The 27675-nt window shown below is 41.7% G+C and overlaps 1 protein-coding gene across 12 annotated transcripts in view; it reads right to left on the reverse strand.

The window, feature by feature from the left end:
- The window catches only part of PTPRT (protein tyrosine phosphatase receptor type T), a 582389-nt gene that overhangs the window by 336374 nt on the left and 218340 nt on the right, over window positions 1-27675 (reverse strand). For all 12 annotated transcript variants that reach the window (XM_033153370.1, XM_033153371.1, XM_033153372.1 and 9 more), the window contains exon 3: window positions 4485-4756. In XM_033153370.1, the coding sequence (XP_033009261.1) occupies window positions 4485-4756 (272 nt within the window). The remainder of the gene's footprint in view (window positions 1-4484; window positions 4757-27675) is intronic.

The raw sequence follows: 27675 nt of genomic DNA on the forward strand, positions 1-27675 counted from the left end.
TTAGATTACTTTTTTCCTTTGGATGAACGCTTTTATCATCTTGTTTTATAACTTTAAAAAAATGAATTTTGTATTTTAGCATTGTAAATTGCTTTGGGATGCCTCTGGATGTTTGAAATGAGATATAAAACACAATAAATAGTAAGCCACATTTATTTCATGTGGAATACACAATTCATGTAATTTTCAATTAGTATTATCTACACTAGAGAAGACCTTTGTATTGAGCTGACCCATCAGGATATTAGATAGCAGCTCTCATTAGGTTAGTGCATGCATGCAATATATCAGATATGTGTGTATTTAAGTAATGATATCCAAACAATGGTTCATAGCTCCAGATACAGGAGGTAGAAGGGATAAAATCAAGGGGGGGGGGGAGGAATTTTGGATGGAGAAAGTCCTGCCTCTTATCCGTCTTTGCAGAGGACAGCCTTTTCACTGTTAAGTACATAACAATGGTCAGCTATGAGCCCAACCAGATGTGATGTTAACAGCACAAATGCTATTAATGTCCAACTTATTTCATTGGCACAAATGGGAGCTCTAATGTAAACAGCTGTTTCAGAGATGCCATTTTTGTCAGGATCATGTCAGAGAAAGAGCTAAACATTCACTCTCCATCTGCCCCCCACATCCTCAAGAATACTCAGTTTTGACTATGGCTACAATTTTCATCCCCTTCATGGATCACTGCCTTGTCGTGGTGAAGGGGCTTGAATTACTCAGGCAAGCTATGGACAGGTCAAGATGGACAGGTCATAGCGGAGAGTTTGGACCAAACGTGATCCACCTGGAGAAGGAACTGGCAAGCCGCTCCAGTATCCCTGCCAAGAAAACTCCATGGACAAAGACAACAGGCATATAAAAGATATGACGCTGGAAGATGAGCCCCTCAGGTCGGAAGGCGTCCAACTTGCTACTGGGGAAGAGCGGAGGACAAGTACAAGTAGATCCAGAGCTGATGAAGCGGCTGGGCCAAAGCCGAAAGGACGCTCAGTTGCGGATATGCCTGGAAGCGAAAGGAAAGTCCAATGCTGTAAAGAAAAGTATTGCATAGGAACCTGGAATGTAAGAACCATGAACCTTGGTAAGCTGGATGTGGTAAAAAATGAGATGGCAAGAATAAACATTGACATCCTAGGCATCAGTGAACTAAAATGGACAGGAATGGGCGAATTCAGTTCGGATGACTATCATATCTACTACTGTGGGCAGGAATCCCGTAAAAGAAATGGAGTGGCCCTCATAGTCAACAAAAGAGTGGCGAAAGCTGTACTGGGATGCAACTTCAAAAATGATAGAATGATCTCGATACGAATCCAAGGCAGTCCTTTTAACATCACAGTAATCCAAGTTTATGCACCAACTACCAGTGCTGAAGAAACCGAAATTGATCAATTCTATGAAGACTTACAACACCTTATAGAAATGACACCAAAGAAGGATGTTCTTCTCATTATAGGGGATTGGAATGCTAAAGTAGGAAGTCAAGAGATAAAGGAACAACTGGCAAGTTTGGCCTTGGAGATCAAAATGAAGCAGGGCAAAGGCTAATAGAGTTCTGTCAAGAGAACAAGCTGGTCATCACAAACACTCTTTTCCAACAACACAAGAGACGACTCTACACATGGACATCACCAGATGGGCAACATCGAAATCAGATTGATTATATTCTCTGCAGCCAAAGATGGAGAAGCTCTATACACTCAGCAAAAACAAGACCTGGAGCTGACTGTGGCTCAGATCATCAGCTTCTTATAGCAAAATTCCAGCTTAAACTGAAGAAAGTAGGAAAAACCACTGGGCCAGTAAGATTCAATCTAAATCAAATTCCTTATGAATACACAGTTGAAGTGAAGAACAGGTGCAAGGATTTAGATTTGGTGGATAGAGTACCTGAAGAACTGTGGATGGAGGCTCGTAACATTATACAGGAGACAGCAACGAAAACCATCCCAATGAAAAAGAAATGCAAGAAAGCAAAGTGGCTGACCAATGAGGCCTTACAAATAGCGGGGGAGAGAAGACAAGCAAAATGCGAAGGAGATCGTGAAAGATACAGGAAATTGAATGCAGATTTCCAAAGAATAGCAAGGAGAGACAAGAGGGCCTTTCTAAACGAGCAATGCAAAGAAATAGAGGAAAATAACAGAATGGGAAAAACCAGAGATTTATTCAAGAAAATTGGAGATATGAAAGGAACATTTCGTACAAAGATTACCACAATTAAGGACAAAAGTGGAAAGGACCTAACAGAAGCAGAAGACATCAAGAAGAGGTGGCAAGAATACACAGAGGAATTATACCAGAAAGATATGGAGGTCTCATACACCCCAGGAAATGTGGTTGCTGACCTTGAGCCAGACATCCTGGAGAGTGAAGTCAAATGGGCCTTAGAAAGCCTTGCTAACAACAAGGCCAGTGGAAGTGATGGTATTCCAGCTGAACTATTTAAAATTTTAAAAGAGGATGCTGTTAAGGTGCTGCACTCAATATGCCAGCAAGTTTGGAAAACTCAGCAGTGGCCAGAGGATTGGAGAAGATCAGTCTACATCCCAATCCCAAAGAAGGGCAGTGCCAAAGAATGCTCCAACTACCGCACAATTGCACTCATTTCACACGCTAGCAAGGTTATGCTTAAAATTCTACAAGGCAGGCTTAAGCAGTATGTGGACCGAGAACTCCCAGAAGTGCAAGCTGGATTTCGAAGGGGCAGAGGAACCAGAGACCAAATTGCAAACATGCGCTGGATTATGGAGAAAGCCAGAGAGTTCCAGAAAAACATCTACTTCTGCTTCATTGATTATGCAAAAGCATTTGACTGTGTCGACCACAGCAAACTATGGCAAGTTCTTAAAGAAATGGGAGTGCCGGATCACCTCATTTGCCTCCTGAGAAATCTCTATGTGGGACAAGAAGCTACAGTTAGAACTGGATATGGAACAACTGATTGGTTCAAAATTGGGAAAGGAGTACGACAAGGCTGTATATTGTCTCCCTGCTTATTTAACTTATATGCAGAATACATCATGCGAAAGGCTGGACTGGATGAATCCCCAACCGGAATTAAGATTGCCGGAAAAAATATCAACAACCTCAGATATGCTGATGATACTACCTTGATGGCAGAAAGTGAGGAAGAATTAAAGAACCTTTTAATGAGGGTGAAAGAAGAGAGCGCAAAATATGGTCTGAAGCTCAACATCAAAAAAAACTAAGATCATGGCCACTGGTCCCATCACCTCCTGGCAAATAGAAGGGGAAGAAATGGAGGCAGTGAGAGATTTCACTTTCTTGGGTTCCATGATCACTGCAGATGGTGACAGCAGTCACGAAATCAGAAGACGCCTGCTTCTTGGGAGAAAAGCAATGACAAACCTAGACAGCATCTTAAAAAGCAAAGACATCACCTTGCCGACAAAAGTCCGTATAGTTAAAGCTATGGTTTTCCCAGTAGTAATGTACGGAAGTGAGAGCTGGACCATAAAGAAGGCTGATCGCCGTAGAATTGATGCTTTTGAATTATGGTGCTGGAGGAGACTCTTGAGAGTCCCGTGGACTGCAAGAAGATCAAACCTATCCATTCTCAAAGAAATCAGCCCTGAGTACTCACTAGAAGGACAGATCCTGAAGTTGAGGCTCCAGTACTTTGGCCACCTCATGAGAAGAGAAGAATCCCTGGAAAAGACCCTGATGTTGGGAAAGATGGAGGGCACAAGGAGAAGGGGACGACAGAGGATGAGATGGTTGGACAGTGTTCTCGAAGCTACTAACATGAGTTTGGCCAAACTGCGAGAGGCAGTGAAGGATAGGCGTGCCTGGCGTACTCTGGTCCATGGGGTCACGAAGAGTCGGACACGACTGAACGACTGAACAACAACAAAACAATTTTCATGACATGTCTCTCCATGTACTTTCCATCGAGGCTTCTGTAAGTGTACTTCTCCACATTCCCCATATAATTATCTGTATAGGGGCAAGGGGCTAAATTTGACCATTCCTACTCCCAAGGTCTTTATGCTTTGATTGTACTCAGTACCATATCAGCTAGGTGTTTCTGCTGCAAACAACAACAACACGACAAAACAGTTTGTTAAAGCTGGAATTTGTATTAGCAACAAACTTGTAAATGTGTTCATATGTAAATTCATGTGTATGGTGAAGCAAGCAAACACCTGAATTACATTTCTATCATTTATCTTAGTGGTTTGGTTTTTTTTAACAGAAATGTCAACATTCCTTGACTTGCTTTGGGACAAATCCAAGAAAATACTATGGCTGCTCTTTTCTAAATCAGAGTGTGATTCTGAGTACTACTATCTGTTATTTGATGAGGGTCAAAACAGACCATATTGATAGTTATCTGTAGTATCTGGGGAAAGGGAAAAATGGTTAATATAACAGAATAGATATATGATGATATGATACGATCACAGAATATCTGATGCAACATTTTAGGAATGGGGGAATCTCAAACACACCTGATAGAAGTGTGGCCAGAATGTGCTGATTGCAAGTTCTACCTTCACCCAGCCTTCTGTAACAATCCCAGACACATTCCAGATAGGGTTGCCTTGAGGTCCACCATTAACCTTGACATAAACATTCAACGATCCAGGGCTGGAGCGGTCTCGACTGGACAGGTAGTAATGGAAGTCAATACAGTGTGTGTCATTTTCCTTCAAGGTTGGTAGAAGCAAATGAGCTTTTTGCCCAGATGCTCTCCCAGAGCTGTTCACCATCATGAAGGAGCCTGGAGATAAATGTGAAACAAAGGGAGGGACAATAGCAGAGAAAAATAAGGTCAGTGGTTTCTTTCTCTTCCCCTGGAACAATAGTATGATGAAGAGCCAATAATTCTAAACAATCTGCCCAGCAGTCAGAAAACAAAACAGGTATTCATCTCAAAGAACTGAAAACCTATTATTTTATGCCAACACTTATCTGAAAAAGACAAGAAGACATCAAAATTACAGGAGCAGCAAATAAATTTGCACCCACTGCCTCCACCATCACTTAAAGATGGTTATTTATTACTATTTTCAAATTTTCTACCCTGGATTTCAAATTGTCTGACAGTAAAATATTCACACCAAGCATGAAGTGCATATACATTGTACAAACCTCTTGCCAAGTGGCCAGGCTCTCCCAGTGGCATTTTCAAGCAGTATGAAGCTGACAGCCTTTATAACACTTCTAAATTTATTGGTTTGTATTGTACCAATGTATTGTAATACATCACTTGAAAAGGGCAAGGCACAGTGGCACACAAAGGTGTGTGACTCCTCCACCGGACAGCAGCAATTAGCTGCTGAGCAGGTCATGGATTACTGTGGGGTTTTACCAGCTTAAAATACCAAGCAGGCCATGGATTACTGTGGGATTTCACCAGTTTAAGATGTAGAAAGGAGAGCCTTAGACCAAATGGCGCCATGTTGGAACAGCTACCTTGACATTTCCTCTGTTTGAATTCCTTATATTTTAAACACATTTGGAGCCCATTTCACAACTCTGATGTGCCATTTGAATGCACGACTTCTCTCTGTAATTAAGGATTATCAATTTGTGCATGTCCCTGTAATTTAGAATTGTCAATTTGTACATGTCTCTGATCTAATCACTCAAATGAACACAATTTTTGAGTGGGCATCAATGTTATTTTTGTTTCTCATGAATTAAAGAAACAAAGGAAAGTTAACACAATGCAGGCCACATAGAGAAGTGTTACTAGTTTTATAATCAAATATTAACTTCTAGTTCTGTTTGGTTTAATTTTAGCCCCATTAAGTTGCCTATAAACAAGGTCCTAGCATGCAGATCACATTCTCTTAATGGATGTGGAATCACAGTCCCACTTTCCAACATGAAAATTCCTCCTAAGGTTTGTGACCTAACAAGGACCCCAGCCTAGAAACCGCAAGGGTTACACCAGCAGCATTCCCTCCTCTGGATTTTATACTCTGTGACATACTATAGCATCCATCTTCAGCCCAAGAGTTAGAGACTGGATGCTGTAACAGCTGCTGAGACTCTGATCAACAAAAACTCAATTCCAGTGTGTCACACAGATAGCACTGCTGTAGCACAGCAAGAAGGGAAATGATTCATGCTGAAAAGTATTGCCATTTGTAAAGCAACCTTTTAAGAACAGCTATTTTAAGAACCTCAAAGCAAGAGAAGTCCACCAAATCCAATCCCTTGCCTTGACTTTTGTCTCTTCTTTGTGACAGTGTGTTCGCTAATGCATTACAAAAAAAGTCCATTATACTTATCATACAAGGTATTCCTGGATCCTGTAAAAAGCAGCCACCAGATTGGGATTTAGGTTTCACACCTCCCGACAGTCAATAGGTAACATTGCAAGCGAGCAAAAAATAAAATAAAGGACAGGAAGCTGCCATCTTAGCTCCTTCCTGCTCCTCCCTTTTTCAGTTTTTAAATAACAAGCCAGAAAATGAGGAGATTCAGTATCAGAAGAGCATGGAAGATGGCTTTTAACAGGAGAGGTTGACTTAAAATTCACTGAGACACTCTAGTAGGAAAGGTAAAGAAGTATGACAGAGGATCTATTGGCAAAAAAGTGGTGAGGTGCCACAGAATAAACAGCTCCTGACAGCCCAATTGGGCTCTGGTGGCAGCTTTTATGGGCTCCAGAAATACCTTTCACAGTAAGTTTAACAGGCTTTTCTGGAGACCCCATAAAAGCACTTGTGAATGGATCTCTGATGGTGCAACAGGAGCCATTGACTGGGATGTGAGTGTAGACTGCCCCACAGCATCATTGGTAGGGCAAGTATCATTAGCTGTGACATCTTTGACAGCAGCATTAAGATAGCTTAATGGGGTAGAATGGAGGACACCGTTGAGAGAATTTTGGTTATGTTTTTTCTGGAGATAATGTAATTGTCTCTGCTTGAGTGTTTGAGGCCTCCTAGATGAATCAACTGGCTAAAAAGAAAGAGAAGACCCTTCTTTTATTTTATCATGAAGCTGTGATTCTTAGAAGGCTGATAGGCTCACATAAAGGTCCCCTCTTGTTTGATGCAGAGACAATCAGAATGTTGTCGAGGTAAAGAAAAGGCAATATGCACTGAAGGTGGATGTGTGAAACAAGGGCTACTACTACCTTGGTGAATGCTCTCAAGGCTGAGGCCAGACCAAATCGCATTGCTCTGTATTGCGTGCCCAGGTGGACACCCCCCGACCCCAGGTGACACCCAGGTGAGTTGTGACAACGTGTTATGGGATTAAAATTGGCCACAACTTTATTAAATTTTCAGATGTAGGAAGACCTTGGCTTAGGCATTGGGCGCTTTTCCCTCCCAGTCCCCAGCTGGGGATCTGGGGCACATCAGGGTTAATCAATCTGTCTGGGGTTTGGGCTGGCTCTGGAAGACGTATGTTTAAGCAGAGAGCCCACCCGCCCATTTTGCCGCAACACAGGGGGAGAGCACTGACAACCTTTCAGCGTATGGCTAGTGGCTCGCCTCAATACAACCCCTTTACCCAGGAACCCTTGGGATCGTTGCTTCAGGTGGGGGCGTGTGTCACCACTCCCCCCCCCCATTTAGGGAAGATAGACTAAAGGAGTCTGCCCAAGGCCTGAAACCACCAAAGTTGTGATGTTTTGATAAGGGGAAGGCAAAACCTGCCAATGCAGGGAAATTCATTCCCATTCCTTCAACAGAAACCACCAATGACTGTAGAAGCCTCCACATACCTGTAAAGAAGTTGTTAACCTGCAATAAAAGGCCTAAACTAAGGGAGGGTAGGGTTGGAGAAGCTCTGTAGCTGACTGAGGACTCCCAGGTAGGTTACACCCTGTATTGTGCCAGGTGGGCAGTCCCGCCCCTTACCTGGTCAACTCCCCTGGCTATGCCTCTCCAGCTGCAATTGGTTCTCAGAGCTGATACCAAAATGAGAGGAGCTCATGGGCCCACCTGATCTAGCTCTGAGATGATCTGTATATAACTCCCCTAGAGAAGAGGCAGGAGAGGCTGGCAAACTGGGAAGATATGCCACAACAGAGTTGAAAGTGGCAGGTGCTGCTCATGAACGATGGTGGGGAAGGTTGGAGTCAAAACTTGGGTAGAAGGAGAACTACCTGTAATATTGTCTATTGCATTTACGGGCTGTAATTTTGCTGCTGCAATTCGCTCCTGGAGGGAAAGTGTGCATTTCTTCGATGCCTTTCCATTTAAGCGCAGGAAAAGAAGCTGTTTGAACAATAGCCGATCATTAGGTGATTGTTAGCAAAAAACACGGGAAACTCTCTAACCTCCCACTGAGAGCTAATGACTAGAGGTTTGAAAAGCTTTGCCTATACTGAGCAAAAAGCTGGGGGTGGGGATCCAGAGGCTACTATGGATGAAGTCACCAATGCAAAGGACAATACAGAGTCTAAAGAGACTGTAGAGAAGGAAACCAACAACTGAATAGGCCTCAAGAAATCAGCGTGAAAACACCAGAGGGGGAAAGGAGTGCTGAGAATAACTAAAAATGAGGCTAAACACACAGAGAAATTCAACAAAAGGTAAAAGAAACAAGGAAATAACCAGTTTGGAAGGACAATGCCAGGAGTCGCTTGAACAAACAACCACTTTCTGAAAGGCAAAGTAAAAAAAAAAACTGAAGGAAGGAAGGAGTTGGGAGGAGCTGAGATGGAAGTTTCTGGTTTAAATTCTTCTTCTTTTTTGCAAGCTTGCAATGTTGCCTATTGGCTGTCAGGTGGCACCACACCTAAGTCTCAACCTGGCTGCAGCTTTTACCAGGTCTCCAGAATTGGGTGGGAATCATAATTCTACTCTAATAAAACTTTATGTGAGACACGGGCCAGGGGCAGACTTGGATCTTTCAGATTTCAGCAGCACCCTATGCAAAGCTACAATTTGGTGCCCCCTCATTTCTTGCCTTCTACTCAATTCACTAAGTCACAGTTGCAATGCCCTGCAGTGCTCCCTAGACTCAGCACCCAGTGCAGTGGAACTGATCACACTGCCCTAAATCCAACTCTGTACTGGCTGCATTCAGACATTACACTAAATGATCTTGCAGGTTGTGCATTCCCTCTCCTTCTCTAGCACAGATGCAAGGAGAAGCACAGAAGCTTTCATGTCTGTTTTTGCTTAACCATTCACAGCTTGTTGTGTTGTCCAAATTGGCAAACTGTGATAGTTGTTCATTATGGTCCGTTTTGGGGAAAGGGGAAAAAACCCATTTGAAATTGTTTATGTCTCACTAAACTTAAAGTTTAAAGTAGTGGCCACTATGTTCTGCTCCAAGATCTGTTGTCTGATTGCCTCCCTTTTGTTCCCACATTTCGTCTGCCATTATCCACCTTGGATTGATCTACACACAGGAAAAAACCACTATAAATAAGTCAGAAATAAAAATGTTATAATAAAAGAAAAGAAAAACCTATGTAAAAATGTTATAGAAAGGCGTCATGCTCTCTGGTGCCATCTGGTGTTGCATGCTTATAACACATTCAGATCACTGAATTGACTAATGTAGCCAAGTCTCTTATCTGTCTATAGTTGCTAAACTGGCCAGTGCTGGCAATCATAGACAGGAATGCTGTACCAACCTGACTGGCTTCCACTCTGAATTGAAAGGAAAGAAGGGAAGGAGGGTATCCTATCCTCGAAGGCCCCAAGCAACTGAATTGTGGGACATGGAAAAGCCAATCTCCTCTACATCCTAATTGAATCAGATCAACACCCTGCTACTTATTAACTGATCAAGTCCAAGGGTTTTAAATCACTTAGCACCTAGCATCATCTTCTAGCACGTATTCCCCTCTTGTTAAAGAAAATAACCTTGGCAGCATTATTATTAATTATTATTATTATTATTATTATTATTATTATTATTATTATTATTTTACCTGCCCTTCACCCTAAGGTCCCAGGGTGGTTTACAGTATTAAAAACAGAGTAAGCAATGGGTAGCTGCTGGTGAGGGACAACACGGTCCTTTCCAGTGTACTGAATAAATAGGTACTAAAAGGACCCCTGACCATTAGGTCCAGTCACGGATGATTCTGGGGTTGCGGTGTTCATCTTGCTTTACTTGCCGAGGGAGCCGGCGTACAGCTTCCGGGTCACGTGGCCAGCATGACTAAGCCGCTTCTGGCAAACCAGAGCAGCGCACGGAAATGCTGTTTACTTTCCTGCTGGAGTGGTACCTATTTATCTACTTGCACTTTGATATGCTTTTGAACTGCTAGGTTGGCAGGAGCAGGGACCGAGCAACGGGAACTCACCCTGTTGCGGGGATTGCCCTGGGCTCTGTGGTTTAACCCACAGCACTACCCATGTCCCAAAAAGGTACTATACAGGTTCAAAACCATGTTTATTCTTTGTGCACCTGAGCGCTCTAATATGCTTCATTGGTTTCTTCATAAGGGTTGTATTCTACAGTCCATACCACCATGCTGCTAGAGCAGACGTCTCCAAACTACGGCCCTTGGGCCGGATACGACCCACGGGACTCAATTATCTGGGCTGCGGTGACCCCCGTCACCTGCTGCTGCCACCTGCTCTTACCAGTGTGGTGCAGTGCAGCTGCCCACTTCTGGGGCAGCGGAGCACTGGAAATACCTTGTGCACATGCGCAAGCGTCATTTCCGTTGCACATCCGGGTCTGAGGAGGCCCATGAACACGCACACAAGCTATTTCTGGTGCTCTGCTGACCCGAAAGTGCGCCGAAAATAGCGTATGCAGACCTGTATGGGCGCGCTCCCCTGCCCTCCAGCCCGCCGCGCGATTGGTGCTGGAGGAACCGGCCTGAGGCCTGGTAAGTTTGCTAACCCCTGTGCTAGAGTTACATTTGTAGCTGTTTTCCAATAACCAATACGCACAGTTGACCTTCTCTCTTGGTCTCTCTCTCTCTCTACCTCTCTCTCACACATACACACACTAATACAACTATGGGAATCCACAGAAGCATATTTTGAGAACGGCATTTAAAATTCTCCCTTTCATGGCTGCAGTGATGTGACAAAAAAAACAAAAAAACCACTCCTCTCTAGCAATAAAAATAATGAGAACTGTTGGTTTAATTCTCTTTAAAAGATCTGCTTTGTGGATGTGTGCACACACATGCCTTGAGGAAAACCAGCAAAAGTAATAAGAGATTGGGAGAGGGGGGCAGAGGAAGAGAAGAAAGAATATCTATTTCAGCAGTCAGGCATAGTAATTTTTAATCAAATGCAGCCCTCTTGACATTCTCAGTTCCGATGCAGCTGCCAAGTCATGCTACAAACATTATCTCTCTGCTGGCCCCCATGCAGTTCACAGGAGATTGAATCTGGGAAAGCTTGCCTCACTAGTAACCTATTGAAGTTAGGGTCCCCCCCCTCACTTTTTCTTTTGTATGTCATGTTGCAGCAGTGTGACAGACACCCAGATGAGCCGGTTAAACATTCTGATCATTTCTGATCAATGAGCAGCCATATGTGGTAGGTTTAGAGGAGGAGACAGTGGCGGCGTTTGCCCAAATAAGCTTTTCCACTGCTTTACAAATACACACAACAGAAATGGGTGTGACTCTCTCTGTTTTAAAATGGATCATGCCAAATATAGACACAATCAACAGCAGAAATGGAGATGAGAAAGAATGAGTGTGCATACTTGCATACAAAGAGAACACCCAGGGTGTGAAGGAAAAGCATGTGAAGTCTTGCTTGATCTCCTAACCACCTACACCGCATCTTTTAGACAAGAGAAAATATGCAGATTCTCAAGAGAAGAGCCCAGCTAAGGCATGAATGAGCTTACCACTTCATATAGATGCTTGGCCAAAGTCCAAATCACATATTCCAGGACCTTGGGAGCAGTTTTACAGCAAGCAAAGTACTCTGGGAACAGTCTGCATTCAGCTTTGAAAAAAATAATCTGGAGCAGACACCATTTTAAGAAAAATCTTTATCTGTACTTTTTTTAGCCTTTGGGAACTTTTAAATCCCCCAAATTACTATTTTATATGCTTTTATACTATATTTTTACTAGTTTTATACTGTCTTTTTATTTTAATGATTTCCTTTATTGTTTTTTATGTTGTACGGTAGTTTGAGATTTTTAAAAATATTACATTATTAGCTAATGCTTTAAGTAAATACGTTGTGAATCCAAGTCCCAAAGTTAAAATATCCTACAAGATGACTTAAGATCCAGTGAAAATAACTTCTGTTTCTAGCAGATAAGGTTTCAGAGTTAAATATAAGGGGTTCAGAGTTAAATATTCAGCCCTGAATTTTGCCATTTGTGATATCTTGGGTTATTTCGGAGGAAGGGATATAAATTTAATCTCTCAATCAATCAATCAACATCCTAAATACCTAAACCTTAAAATCACTGCCATGGCCTGTGGATGTTAACAGATAGCCTTGTGTTTTGCCACACAAACTAAATAAAAAGTGCCATTCAAACTTACATTTACTCACAATTCTTGATTTTATGTGATGCTCATAAAAAGACAATGAAGGCTTGATTATCAATATCACTTTGCCCTAAGGTATAATATATCACCAGCTCCATGTGATGCAAAGCATCCTATCACAGTAGGGAGCCAAAATAAAAGCAATGCATGTTACTGAGAATGCTGGAAAACAATTTCCTGCATAGTGGCTAAGAGACCAAGCTGTGGGAAATCAGCAAGTCCCAAGCACAAATCTCACCAATGCCATTTAGCCACTTGCTACTTACAATGAAGGATGCTAATAATGTTGGGATGTGCGTGGCACTGTGGTCTAAACCACTGAGCCTCTTGGGCTTGCTGATCAGAAGGTTGGTGGTTCGAATCCCTGCGACGGAGTGAGCTCCTGTTGCTCTGTCCCAGCTCCTGCCAACCTAGCAGTTGGAAAGCACACCAGTGCAAGTAGATAAATAGGTACTGCTGTGGTGGGAAGGTAAACGACATGTGCTCTGGTTTCCATCATGGTGTTCCGTTGCACCAGAAGCAGTTTAGTCATGCTGGCCACATGACCCAGAAAGCTACCTGCGGACAAATGCCAGCTCCCTCGGCCTGAAAGTGAGATGAGCACCGCAACCCCATAGTTGCCTTTGACTGGACTTAACCGTCCAGGGGTCCTTTATCTTACTTTTACCTTAATCATGTCTGGGGTATACAACCTGCAATACTGGGGGAAGTACACTTCTGAATGGCAGGGCAGAGTCTCAAACAAAGATGTGCTCTTCCAAGCCCACTTTCCCAGCATGTTCACACTTCTGTCTCAGCGACGTCTACACTGGTTTGCTCATGTACACATAATGGAAGATGGCAGGATCCCCAATGATGTGTTTTGCGGGGAGCTGGCCTTGAGCACAAGGTCTGTTGGCCTGCATTACAAAGAAGTCTGTGAATGTGACACAAAGGCTGGCAATGTGAAGCCCAATGTATGGGAATCCCCTGCTGATGACTGCAATTCCTCGAGACAGAGAGTTAGGACCAGAGGAGAAATGACTGTTGGGAGAAGTGCATCTGCCCCAGCATAACTGGATGTCTTCATCTGCCCTAGCTACAATAAAACAAGTATCTCCTGTCTCTACAGCCACAGAAGGCAATGTAACTCTCCAACAGTTTGACTTCACCCCTGATGGCACACTCTTCCATTGTCTCTCAAGACTGACATATGTCAATGCTTCTGAATACCAATTGCTGGGGAGCCAAGAGGGGCATGTCTGATGGGCAAAGCCAGGGCTGTAGCTTCTCAGCGGGTAGCTGGGAGGGGTGAGGCAGCAGTAAAGCTGGGGCTGTGCAGATTGGTCAACATCTCCGTGAGGAAAAGAAGAGGGAAAGTTGCTGTTTCATTTCCTCCTTGTGGGCTCCGCGTAGGCATCTGGTTGGTAACTGTGAAAACAGGATGCCTTGGGCCTGATCCAACAGGTCTCTTCTAGTGATGGGAGAGACATTTTATTCAGTTCACATTTGAAGCTGATCTTATCAAATCTGAATCCTGAGAAACAACATTACAATCAAAACACAGCTGGTCTTCAAAATTCACATTAATCCAAATTTTGTGGTAGTTTCCCAAACAAATCATGCTTACAAAAAATGCATATTAGGTAAAATAATAAATAATGTAAAATAAATACATTTGTGAAAACCACATACAAAATACATTATATTAGGCAAGATTGATTGCAAAGATGTGGACGCTATTCAAACTGCATACCAAAATGTTAGCAGAAATTCATACTAAAATTGGGCGAATCGATTGGTGGAATTGGCACTCCTAGAAGTACCACATAATTCCTGCTCTGCATTTATAAGAACTCAATCATTTAGTGTGGCAACATCTAGGCTTTGAAACACCCTGCCTATTGATACCAAGAAGGCACTGTGTGAGACGTGTGTGTGTGTGTGTAATTTAGAATAGTGTTTTTATTGCATTATGTTATGAAAAGGCTTCAATAAAAATAATAACAATATCAAGCAAGTGACTTCACTGTACTCTTTTTGGCATCTGCTAAAAACATTCTGGTTTAGACTATCCTATCCAGATGCTTAGAAATGCTGAGGGAATTTTAATCTGTTTTGGTACTTTAACTTTTGTGTGTTTTATAGTATTGTTGTAAATTTTTCTCGATTTTAGGGTTGGCTTTGAGGGTTGTTGTTGTTGTTTTACAACCAAGCAATGTATACCTTTTAGGAAAATGAAATGAAGTAAAATGAAATGAAATGCTGAATCATTGTCATGAGGGTTTTCTTAAAATGTGAATTCCAGCAGAAATGTGGAGAACTGAATTTAAGATTCAACCCCCCCACCACCACCACCTAAAATATGGAGGATAATAGTACTGATTTAATATACCATCTGAGGCAAGCAAGACGCATTGCCATGGTTTAAGAACACATTCCAATCAGACAAGAGGATGCAGCCTGGATAGAGGGACTTGGGGGGAAGTCCCATTCATACACTCTTGAAACTGGCCTGAACCTAGCCCACAACTAAGAACATAAAGAAGGATCAGGCAGCGGTGTTGCTAGCTGCTTGGGTGCCTGGTGCAGGGGGCGTGTCCTGCAGCCAGAGGTGGGGCAATCTACCCGTGGGGGTGGGGCGAGCTGCCCATGGGGGCAGGGCAATCTGTCCATGGGGACAGGGTGAGCCTCTCCACCACCTCCTCCTCAGCTATAGGGAAGCTGAGGGAAAGGAAGTATGCAGACTCAAGTCCCATGCTGCCGTTTCAGACAGCGTGGAACCTGCAGGTGCCTAAGCCACCACGTCACTCCTAAAAAGTTTTGTGAGCCCATAAAAGAAAAGAAAAAACTCATTTTGTCACCACCCCGCAGTGATGATACATGGGGTTGACCACCCCCCGCCCCCTTCCTCCGCCACTGGGATCAGGCCAATGACCCATCTAGTTCAGCATTCTCTTCTCACAGTGGCCACCCGGATGCCAGTGAGAAACCCACAAGCAGGACTCAAGCACAAAAGCACACTCCCCTCCTGTGGTTCCCCACAACTGATATTCCAAAGGATTATAGCCTCTGACCATGGAGGCAAACCAGAGTCATCATGTTCTGATGATGCATGCAGGATTGGTTCAGAAGTTGTGAACATGCATAAGTGACAGAGTTAGTGTAGGGAACACATTCCCATATGCATTCAGACAATATGGTCATATTGTTGAATGGGACTGGTGGGAAAACATGCCTTTTAAGTTGCAGCCATAGAAGAAAACTTTGGCCAAACTTGAATGGTTATAAACAATCATTTTGCTGCTATTAAGAATCACCTGAATTTCTTTCTATCTGAATGAAGAAAGAAACTGGAGAATAACATCAAATATTATTTCTCTTCATATTTCCAACACTGCTCGTTTTCTGGAACACTGCCAACCTTATATCTGTGTTTTATCATTTTCCTCCCTAAATTAAACAGTCATCCATCCATACTGCCATTTGCTATTTTCATCTTCAAATTTGCAAACATGTCAGGGCTACAGACAGTATAATCCTACAGCTGAGGAAAGGAGATATTTTGCATGTTGTGAAAGGCCAGGGTTTTTGTACTTATTAATGTAGACACAGGGGCACATGGTCTTTCAAGCCAGTTGATATCAAGTCTGCCTAATTTATGTGATTTGATCAACAGGTTAGCATAATTAATATTTGTTCCTCCCAGTTTCAGCGAGATTTTTAAAATATATAATTGTAATATATGATTAGATCATCAGGATTAAGTAAAACATGAATTCTTTTAAATATATATACTAAAAAAATGAAGCCTAAACTGGCCCTTGCATTGCTACAGTTATTGAACATATCACTAAAATTGGGGGATTAAACCACGAAGTGCTCCCTAGATGCTCATAAATTTCATTTCCCCCTCCCAGATGCATAATGATGTCTTGATAAGCCTCCTATTATTGATGCATCTGCAACATATATCCTCTTTTCAGAGCCGAAATCGTACTTGGTAGCAGATGGTGCCTATTGTGTTTACACATCAGCACTTTATGATTGCATTTTCTCATGTCTACAGTAAAAAAGAAAGCCATAATTGAGTTTTTAATGGCTTTGCACATTGTTCATTAAGATTACATGACTGTGTTCCTGGCAGATGACAGCTGAAGAAATGAGCCACCAAGAAGGACCCCTCGTGACCAGCTCAGTTGAGGCTGCTTCAGTATCACCTTTCAGCTGCCACACTGCTTAAAAGCTAAATCATTATAGACACCAGAGTACCAAATGCACATTTAACAGGATGCAGGTGAAATGACTCTGGCACAAATCTAACTTCCAGCACCTAAAAACTATTGTGGTAATATTTCCCCAGCCACTCAGGGAGGCTTCCAACAAAATATTAAAACACAGTCATACTTCATGTTGCGTCTGCTTCAGGTTACGTCTTTTAAAGTTGCGTCCCGCAGCAACCCGGAAGTACCAGAACGGTTACTTCTGGGTTTCGCCGCTCGCACATGTGCAGAAGCGCTAAATCGCACCGTGCGCGTGTGCAGATGCAACACTTCTGGATGCAAACGCTTCGAGTTGTGGACGTGCCTCCAGGACGGATTATGTCCGCAACTCGAGGTTCCACTGTAGAATAATTCATCAAATATTAAAAGCTTCCCTACAGATGTCTCTAAAAGTCAGATAGTTGTTAATTTCTTTGACATCTGATGGGAGGGCATTCCATGGGGCAAGCACCACTTCCGAGAAGGCCCTCTGCCTGGTTCCCTGTAACTTCACTTCTCGCAGTGAGGAAACTGCCAGAAGGCCCTGGAGCTGGACTTCAGTGTCCAGGCAGAACGATGGGGCTGGAGATGCTCCTTCAGGTATACTAGGCTGAAGCTGTTTAGGGCTTTAAAGGTCAGCACGAACACTTTGAATTGTGCTCGGATCAATTAGGGAAGTGGGTAGCCTCAGGAATAGGGGCCAAATGCACCCCCCAGGTCGCTCTGTCTTTGGCCCCAGACCACACTCTGTCTTCTCAGGTCACACACCTCACTGATTCTGCTTGGAGCACAAGTATTTTTGCCTGGCTGAAATGTGTCCTTGAACTACCAATAATGCCTCTTGCTTGTCTAGATGGATGATATAGGAGTAGGTGGGTGCAGAAAGTAGCCTACAGTACAAAGGTTACTGCTCCATTCACTTTTGCCTCTACCCCACCCACTACTAGCATGTGCCCCTTGCAAGGTGGTCAGAAGGGGTTGCATGCCCTGGGCTGAAAAAAAGAATCCCCCTAATGTTGAATTACAGGGTGGGGACCATTTTAAGGAGTAATTTCAAATTTTGGTGTGCTTGAAGGCACCTCCCCTTTGCTCCGTAAAGAAGCTAATCAATAGACTCGTGCCAGAAAAACACACAGAAACAGACAAATCTGAAGGGCCTACACAATTTATCATCCAAACAGGAACACTGCATTGGCAATGCTTTGTGGGGGAAAACAGAGGACAAGGAGAACCTGTTCATTTCATTTTTTATTAGAAATATAATAAATAAGAAATGAAAGGATTGCTCAACTGGAAACAGCAATAAATTACATGAACAAAAATGTTCTTTCAATGGTGCAGTTAATTTGGGATGATGAGGGCAATGGCGAAAAGCCTTCTTTGGCAATACTTAAATGATGGCGTCAGAAGAATTCACCAAGGTATTTTCAGAGGGTAATGGTGCTTGAGTGCAAGCATACAGAAGTAAAAGAGCAGACCAATTAGAGCAGGTCAAACTATGGAACCTATAATGAGAGTCGAATTGTTAGAAATTTGTTGTCCAAAGATTATTTGACATTAAGCATTGCTTCCAACTTCTACTCTTGTTCTGACTTGGCTTCAGAATAGACACCATTAACATGAGGGCAGAAGAGAGCCTCCTAGACTAGGGGATCCTCCAGATGATTTATTTAACATTTGTCATGATTTCCTTGCACAAAGTTTACAGATACAGTATATCCAGTCCTTATTGAGCTTTCTGATTTGTTTGCAGTGATGTTATGTGACAATAAGCATTTGTGCTGATTTGCTTACAGGCTGTTAAGACATCTTCCTGTTAATCATTTAGTTCCACACTTTTCAACACATTTCCCCATCACTTTCCTAACTGCAAAACATCTGTTTACTTCATGTTGTGCTTTAATCTACTTCTACTGGCCACACTGGTTCACATAGTACATTTTGCATCCACAAATCTACTGGGGAAGGTATAGTAAATGGAACTGTAATCACTTGGTTCACGCCAGTTCTGCAGGCAGATAACTCAAGACCTATTTCCTTTCTTCCACACAGCCAGATTGGAGGGGGTCTACTGTTCCTGCCTGTTGGATTAGGATAGGAATTACTGGAGCAAGACAACTCCAGTAAGCATTTTTGCCTTTCACCAAGCAGGGTAAGATCAGAAGAAAACCCCACTGCATCAGACCAGAGACCCATCTTGTCTAGCATGAGTGCAGCTGAACTCTCTCCCCCCCCCCGATTCACAGCAACCAATACATCAACTGATATGCTGCTTATTTTTTTTGTGACTGGATAATGTGTGGCTTAATGCGTCCACAATGTTCCAACATTTGATGTTTCTGCCCTCAACAGGTGTAATCATTGACAACCTTTAGAGAAGAGAGAGGTTTTAATTGCAAACATAAACATGACAACGGAGCTTCGAAACAATGGAATTTCCCATTAAAATATAGGGATGCCGCCATGACCCCAACATTTGAGGTAATGGATTTAGCAATGTGGCAAACAAGCAAATAAAAACGAAGAGGAGGAGTCGAGCATCTCACTGTTCCATCAGGGAAAGCATTTCAGCCTCCCAGATGAATTGCTCCTTCCTCTCTTTCCCCTGCACACTGCTCTGGGATCTCTTTTGACCCCCTGTTCCCTAGCCAATCACAAGAGGGGCATGGGGGAGGGGAGGAGCCGCACTGCACAACTAAAATACACCAAAACACATGAATCAAAAAATGGTGCTGGTGATGCCAGACCACAGTCCTCATAGAAAACTTATTCCTAGTACCCAGAGTCACTAGTCACTGTTACAACTGCTTCATGTTCTATGGGATTTTGGGGCACATGGACTGAAATGTTGCTCTTCTGATACATCTTTGCAAACTCTGCCCTTCATAAAGGCAGACGCTGGACAGGGTCAAGATGTGTCAATGTGCAAACTTTGAACTGAGGAAACAAGAGATGTGTTCATATTTATTTTACTTACTCAAACTGTTGAAATCTTGCTCTACTACACTGAATTAAATATTTATATACAGCTTATACAGTGCAGGATTTACGTATAAGCTAAGCAAGCTATAGTTTAGGGCTCCACCCTCCTGGGGGCCCAAAAACTTTTTTAAAGGAAAAAAAAACCTAGATGTACATTTCCAAAATATAAGATAAAAAAATAAAAATAAAACCTACATACAGCAACAGTGTTTTGTGTTGTGTAGTCTCCTATGATGTAAGTAGTGGGCCCTGCCTGCTAGCCTGCTCCCTAGAATATCACTGGTTTGCTCATTTCTATATACAGGGTGCCTACATTCCGCATGTGCAAATGGCTTTAGATACCTATTAGGTCCATAAATTACCATATATCATATATTCAACACAAAAAACAGTGACAATTTGTTGTTCACAAAGGACAGCTGGACATATAAAGGGCCCCATTACCTTCAGTAGCTTAGGGCCTCATCGAAAAATTAGAATATCGTGGAAAAGTCCATTTATGTAAGCAATTGTTTTCATTAGCTACTGGAGTTTAATATATGAGATAGACTCATGACATGCCAAGCAAGATATGTCAAGCCTTTGTTTGTTATAATTGTGATGATTAAGGTGTACAGCTGATGAAAACCAACCCCAAAGTTGAAATTGTTAATTTGGGGTTCTCATCAGCTGTACGCCACAATCATCACAATTATAACAAATAAAGGCTTGACATATCTCGCTTTGCATGTCATGAGTCTAACTCATATATTAGTTTCACCTTTTAAGTTGAATTACTGAAAGAAATGAACCTTTCCACGATGTTCTAATTTTTCGAGTTTCATCTGTAAATCCGGCCCTGAGCTTATATACATTTTCTGGGTTACCAGAGAAATCCACCTCCACTTACACCAGGCTTGTGAGGTGGCAGAAAGGTTAGATTAAGCAGGAGGTTCTCTTTCCCCCTCCCCCAGTTTTCCTGGCTGAGCCAACTTCCCTTTGACCCTTACGTTCCCCTTTCACTGAACAAATGTGCAGGTGGACAGACAAGCAATGGGTGGGCTGCCCACCCATGGTAGCCTGTGGTAAGCCCAGAAATAAGGTGTTCCAAGGGCAAGGAGGGCTGAGTCAGCCCTGGATCCTGGAGCTGATGCAGCTATTATGTAAGGACCAGGAAAGACCATCCTGCTGCCCGACTCTCCACCATGGCCATTGTGAGAATCAGGGCTGCAATGCAAGAGTCTCCATAAATCCTGCTGATGAGAGGGAGTTCAGATTGTGCCCTCGGTCCTATTTTTTATTATTATTATTATTCAGCTGAAAGACCTCTAAATATGCACAGCACTCATTAAAAAAAGTTTCACAATACTGGATTTTTATTTCAATTTTAAAGCTTACAGGTCCAAAATCATGCATGGTAAAGAGCACTATTGATTGAGTTCAAAACCATTTCAGGAGCCCTCGGGGGTAACACCAGCCGAGCGAACAGCAGACCTCTTTTTTAAAAGAACATTGAATCATTTCACAAGGCAATCACAAAATTGCTTGACTTCGTAGCAGTTTGCACACTCAAAAGCATCCTTTTAAAAATGTGCAGCTTCACAGACTGCTGTTCTTCAGGTCCCTTAGAAGGTTTGAACTAAGGAATTCAGGCTTACCCCACAGCTTCATAATTGCAACCCACACATGGTCTTTGGAGATGCCCCTGATTGAGCAACAGCTGATTGCAGGCATTTTCAATGGCTTTGCAAGCCTGGTCACTGGTCAATCACAGGTATTATCAAGCTAGATGCTGGTTTTAAAAGGCCTCTGACAGCTAAATAATAGCATTGTTAAATCATCAGCATCTTTTGCTGGCTTCCAGCCAACTGATAATTTGAGATAGAATGAAAGAATGAAAGTCTTCTGGTAGGGAGGAGGTCTGCCTGCACAGTAGGAAAAAGCAAACTAAAAGTGGGCAGATGAAGCATCAGAGCAAGTTTGTCCACTGGCAAATAAGATGAAGGCATGCACCGGAAAAACAGTAATAATACTGTACACAACATACTGGAAGTAACCTTAGTACTCAAATTCAGCATCAAATATTTCCCCAGCTAATGTGTGCTTTCATTTTGTAAGAGGACAAGAGCAAAGGTGTTAGAATTTAAAATGGAGACTGTACACGGAATGGTTGAATTTCAACCTATTGGGGATGGGGAGGAAGAAGTAACAGGGCATGAAATAGCATTGAAATGCTTAAAAGCTAGACAATACCTTCTTCTTCCTCTTCAACGCATTTGAACACATAAAGGAATCCCCACCCCCCACCCCAGAAAACATGGGTGGAAGAGGTCCGCAGCGTAAAGGCACAAATGATCACAATGCTGATGGAAAAGCATGCTTTTAAAAAATCTGGTAAGCAAACTGTCCAGAAAGGTTTAAGACATTGGTTTTCAGCCTTTTCCCCCCTCTGGGCCACACTTTCAGAATATTTGTTTGCACTGCACCAAATTTTTAATGACAAGAAACACATTGGAAAACAGAAAGAAAATCCCTAGCCGTGCTTGATTTATAACGTAGAACACAACTGCCTTGTGTTCATGGGACATCCAGAAAGTATAATACAATGCAATACATAAGAACATGAATCATACCCAAAATATAATTATAAACGAGACCTACAGCATTCTGTTCAAATGGTGATGCTGGATCAGAACTAGTATTATCCTAAAAATATAAAAAATTACTAGGATCACTTGATGCTCTTGCTCTCATTTTGAAAAGTTATCTATCCATATTTTGCAAAATAAATAAATAAATTATATACTATACTACACTGAAATGTCAAATGTTTATGCAATGGTCCTTGAATCTGCCCGCCACACTTGCCATCCTCTCCTGCCACACCAGTGTGGCACGCCACACCCTTTGAGAACCACTGGCTCGGTTTAATAAACTGGACTAGATGGACTTTTACTTCTTTTCCATTATTCAGTATGATACCATTTTTGTGATAAAAGTATAATTTGCAAGAAATATTCTCAGCTCAGTTTTCCTTGGATGAGGGGATCTGTGCAAATAGGCTTGCACAGCAAAAAGAAACCATGACAAATTCTGGAGGATTCCTTCAGTTTGCAGCAGTTTGTATTTTGAGGGTTGATGAAACTGGACTTTTTGTTGTTGTTGAAAGAACAGGGTCTCTCTCCCCCCCCCCCATGGCAGTTAGCTCTTCTCCCCCACACTTCAAACTGCAAACAGTTGCAAAAGTTCTAATGATGGGAAGACATATCTTCAAACAATATCACCACTGCACATAAAAATCAACATTTTTTTCATTTATATTAAAAAAACAGTCTTCTAATTGTGCAGCAATGAAACTACAAATATATTTAATTTTAGGTAACAGGTGCATAATTTCACCAGCTTCATTCTGGAATTGGAACTTCCAAACAGAATTAAACCAGGTGTAATCCCAGAAGTATTACAAAATAGAACTGGTCCATTTCCTCATTCCTAATTTTATGGGGCTCAGGTTCTTAAAACAGAACATAAAACCCTTAATTTTCAAGCAATTATATATTTTGTTATCTTGAACCTATTTATTGCACACAGAAAGTTACAGTAAACTACGCAACGGAAGGATAGAAAAAGGTCTTAAGCAATAATGAGGTGTAAAAATGTTCATTGAACTGGTGATAATTTCTGCTGCTTCCTCAGTGTATTCAGACACTGAGCCATATTTTAAGTATATTCCAACTCAAACAATCTGTAAATCAAAAGTAATTTGACAGATGTATCAATTTACTCCACTAACACTTATTGCATGGAGTTTGGTAATCTTCCCTCCCCAGCCCCCACAAGCTCACACACACAGAGAGAACAAGTTCCTTGCACAGTATAGGCTTAATCAGTAATTAATTTCTACTTTTCTCATTATGTTAGAAAATCTCTGTTATTTACTAGATAATTAAGTTTTACTAATGCTTTTTGTCAAGCCACATTTGGAGAAAAATCAGAATTCAATTAAAATGCAAAAAGGAGCTCTTTAATATTGTTTCCATCATGAAATAAAATTAACTTGAATTAGCTGGATAGACAAATAAGGCAGCAAATTGAAAGTGGATCTACATCTAAAGTCATCCTGCTAATCCAAATTTACAGAAAAATAATGAAGATACAAGCTCTTCTGCTCAAATGAAAGGAGAGTATTGGCATGTGGGATGAAGGCAGCAGAACTATACCAGCCAGGTTTGATACTCATATGGCACAGCTGCATATTCCTGCATTTCAGGGAGTTGGACTAGATGATTCTCAGGGTCCCTTCCAACTTTGTGATTCTATGATTCCCTCTCTCACTTAACAGGTTACGCTGTGGGCTATCAGTTGTCCAACTTGCTTCTGGGATATATAACACCTGGATGTAAAAGGCAGTTGTTGAGCACACCTAATATTTATTGGATCTCTTGCCAACAGTCCTTCTTCCAATAATGTCTGTCTACTGCAATTATTAAGTTTGCAGATGATACTACCACAATGGGTCTAACTACAGGTGGAGATGAATGAACGTGCCGGGGGGGGGGGGAGGTTCAAAAAGTATCTACATGGTGCCTAGAGAATAACTTGCACCTAAATATTAGCAAGACAAAGGAGATGGTGTTGGACTTTCAGAGGAAGAGAGAGGAACTAGCCCCGTTGTATATCAGTGTGTGTGTGTGTGTGTGTGTGTGTGTGTGTAGAGAGAGAGTCTCTTCCTTTAAATTCCTGGGTGTTTACCTTAGTGAAGACCTCACTTGGAAAAACAATATAACTCAGGTGGTTAGGAAGGCCCAACAGAGACTCCATTTCCTCAGGGTCTTGTGAAAGAACAATGTTAAACAACAATTGATGACCTCCTTCTACCGGTCCACAATAGAAAGTGTCCTCTCACATTGTATCACAGTGTGGTACGTTGGCTTGACAGCCACGGACAGAAAGTGTTCACAGAGGGTGGTAAACACAGCACATGATATCATGGGCTGTCCCCTGAGCCTGCTAGTTGACATCGCAATGGATCAATGCCTTAGGAGAGCGAGAAAAATTCTCAGGGACAATTCACACCCCGGCCAGCACCTCTTTAATCTTCAACCTTTGGGCAGGAGATATACAAGTATAATCTGACGTACCAACAGGCTAAAAAACCGTTTCTATCTGTGGGCTGTTAGGCTGCTGAAAGGAAAGTAATATAGTGCAACTGACTTTCAAGGGTTGGTGTGTTGTGTGACAAGCACACAGAGTGCAATGAGATTGAGTGTTTGGGGGGAGAGAGAAAGGCTTGGTTAATTTCATTGTACACAGGTTGTACATTGACAATAAAGGTATTATTAGTATTAGTATTATTATTACCATGAGATGCTCAACTATTCACACAAAACACATGCTATCTTATGAAGCAGTATCCTGGAAGAACCAAACGTTACAAGCCACCAGAACCTTTTATAGAATAAGCCACAAACATCATCACAAAACAAATCCTACTCTCACAGTTACTTCTTATGAAATTTGTCATGCAAATTTCATCACATAGCTGGAGTTGTGAGGTATGCACTTGACAAAGCATACAAAATGACGAAGCAATGCAAGGTTAAAATTAAGCCTATGTTCATATGGATGAAGTGAGCTCAGTAATTATGAAAATTTAGGAAAGTGGCTATGCATTTTCATGAGGCAGAACTCCACATTGTTATTTTGGGTCCTAGTATAACTGCATCTTCTTCACTTAAAGGTACAGAAACTTACCTTTTGCATACCATTCCAGTTTGGAAGTAAATGGGCAACCTCCTACTATTTCTCCCCTGCTTTTTTCTTTTTCATTTTTTATCCACAGGTCTTTGCTCTTGGCAAAACAGAAACACATAAAGTGAGTGTATCACTGCAGCCTTAATTGCAAATGTTTTCATTTGAAAAATATGACTAGGTTGTTGCACATTTTCTTCCATTTGATTGATTATTGTTAATTACAGAGAAGTCACCTCCCTGTTAGTTACAGATTCACAATAATTTTTCCTTTTTTCCAGAAATGAAAACCAAATTCATACCTCTTATACTAATTTAGCGAGGTGTAGTTGTCACACGGTGTGTTTTCCAGAAGAAATAATATATATACGCTCACAAGCATTTTGTCTTGCTATGCCCAAATTCCAGCAATTAAACAGTAGTCAATGTTGTTGAGTTTTTCCAGGGAAGAGGTAAAATGTTGACCTTTTCTTTAGGGGAGCCACAGTTGTTCAGCTTCTTTGGGGGGAGTCAATGATCTACCAGTGATCTAGCACAGGTGGTAAGTGATCTACTGGTAGATCACGATCTACCTATTGGACATGCCTGATCTAGGCCAACCACCTGCAATTCAGGAATCTCAACTAAAGTATCTATGACAGATGGCCATCCAGCCACTGCTTAAAAAACATCCAATTTAAGATAGCCCGCAACCTTCCAGGCAGGGGGTCCATTGCACTGTCAAAAAAACTCATTCAGAAGGTGGTGGACTCTCCTTCATTGGAGGTTTGTAAGCAGAGGTTGAATGGCCAACCTGTCAGCCAGCATTTATTGTACTTCCATGTACTAAAGCCTTGTGGTTTAAAGTAGCTTTCTTTTCTGCTGGTCCTCTCAGATTCTCCCTCCCATTAATGTGAGTCAGGGATTTGGTGAGGATTTGATTCAGAACATACCTAATTTGCAGTTTCTGAAACAATACTTAAACCAAAACAGGGCTATCCTTTGAAATTTGCAGTTCTCTGAATTTTGCAGTGCGGTTCTCCAGCCTAACAATGTGTACAAAAATGCTTATACTACAGTAAAGCTTGCACGAAAATGCATATATTGGTGAAAATAGCATACAAAATGGATTGCACTCAGGGAATTGCTTTGGGGGGAAAAGGTATGTTGGGCAAAATTGTCTACAAAATTAGGATAAATGCTGGTGAATTTTCATGAAGATCTCATGGATTGTTGGAGGACCCACTAGAACAGATTGTGAGGGAGAACTGGGGAAGAAAGGGATGGTGAAAATGGAGGGCTGACCCCACTGACCATCTTTCACCCCACCCTTACAAAAGATGAGACTGCCGAAGACATTATATGTGTATGTTCACTGAATGTTAGTGTTGAATGTTAGCAATGAAATTAGAACAGTGCAATACTGTGTTGTGATAAATCTTAAGGATATTGTCCCTAATTTTGAATTAATTACATTGTACTTCACAGTGTGTGGGGGGGGATTCTTGTAGCACAACCCCATTCATTGTAAGTCTCACTGAATTTACTTAGGTAACTATGAATAGGGCTAAATCTCAAAGAAGCTCCCAACTACAATTAAAAGTTATTGGAATGCCCTATAGCCCTGTTAGGAGAGGCAGGGGAACATAGTGTTGAATTGGTTTAATAGTTGTCATACCGTTTTATTGAAATAAATTTATTTATGAAAATCCATGGGGTTATAGAGCATCTGTGTCAGGCTATGCATTTGAATCATGATTAGACAATGATTACTTAATGAACCATGTTCATTCGTAATCAGAAATAAAAATAATAAGCCTAAACAAGATGTATAGAAACAATTTGAAAGACTAAAGGCTTGATTAGAAAATTAAGGAAATTAGAGAAAGAAATTAAATATGGCCAAAGCGTATGTTTTTAAAAACTTCAATCACTTTCCCACTACAAATTATTGGAAATCTATATTTATTCAGGTCTATCTTTAGGATGTGTTGGACTCTTTTATTAAGATAGCAGTTTATAAAACTTGTTAGAGAACTTTCCTTAGCATGCTACCAGAAGGCGCTTCCCTTAAAAAAATTAGCCATGCTAATCCTCTTCAGGAGTTCTTTGTCTGACTTCAGTAAACATGTGGGGAGAAGCATAGGGGTGAGTGTGCTATTGTTCATGTCTTGGAGAGCAAACAAAGAGCCTCCTGTACTCACAGAAGTTCCTTGTGCATTTTAAAACCCTGACCTTCTAATGTTCTAAAATGTGTAGGGTATTCTCCATGGTCCCTCCTTTAGAATATCAAAGGCA

The sequence above is a fragment of the Lacerta agilis genome, chromosome 6 (genome assembly GCF_009819535.1).
Source record: "Lacerta agilis isolate rLacAgi1 chromosome 6, rLacAgi1.pri, whole genome shotgun sequence".
NCBI lineage: Eukaryota > Metazoa > Chordata > Lepidosauria > Squamata > Lacertidae > Lacerta > Lacerta agilis.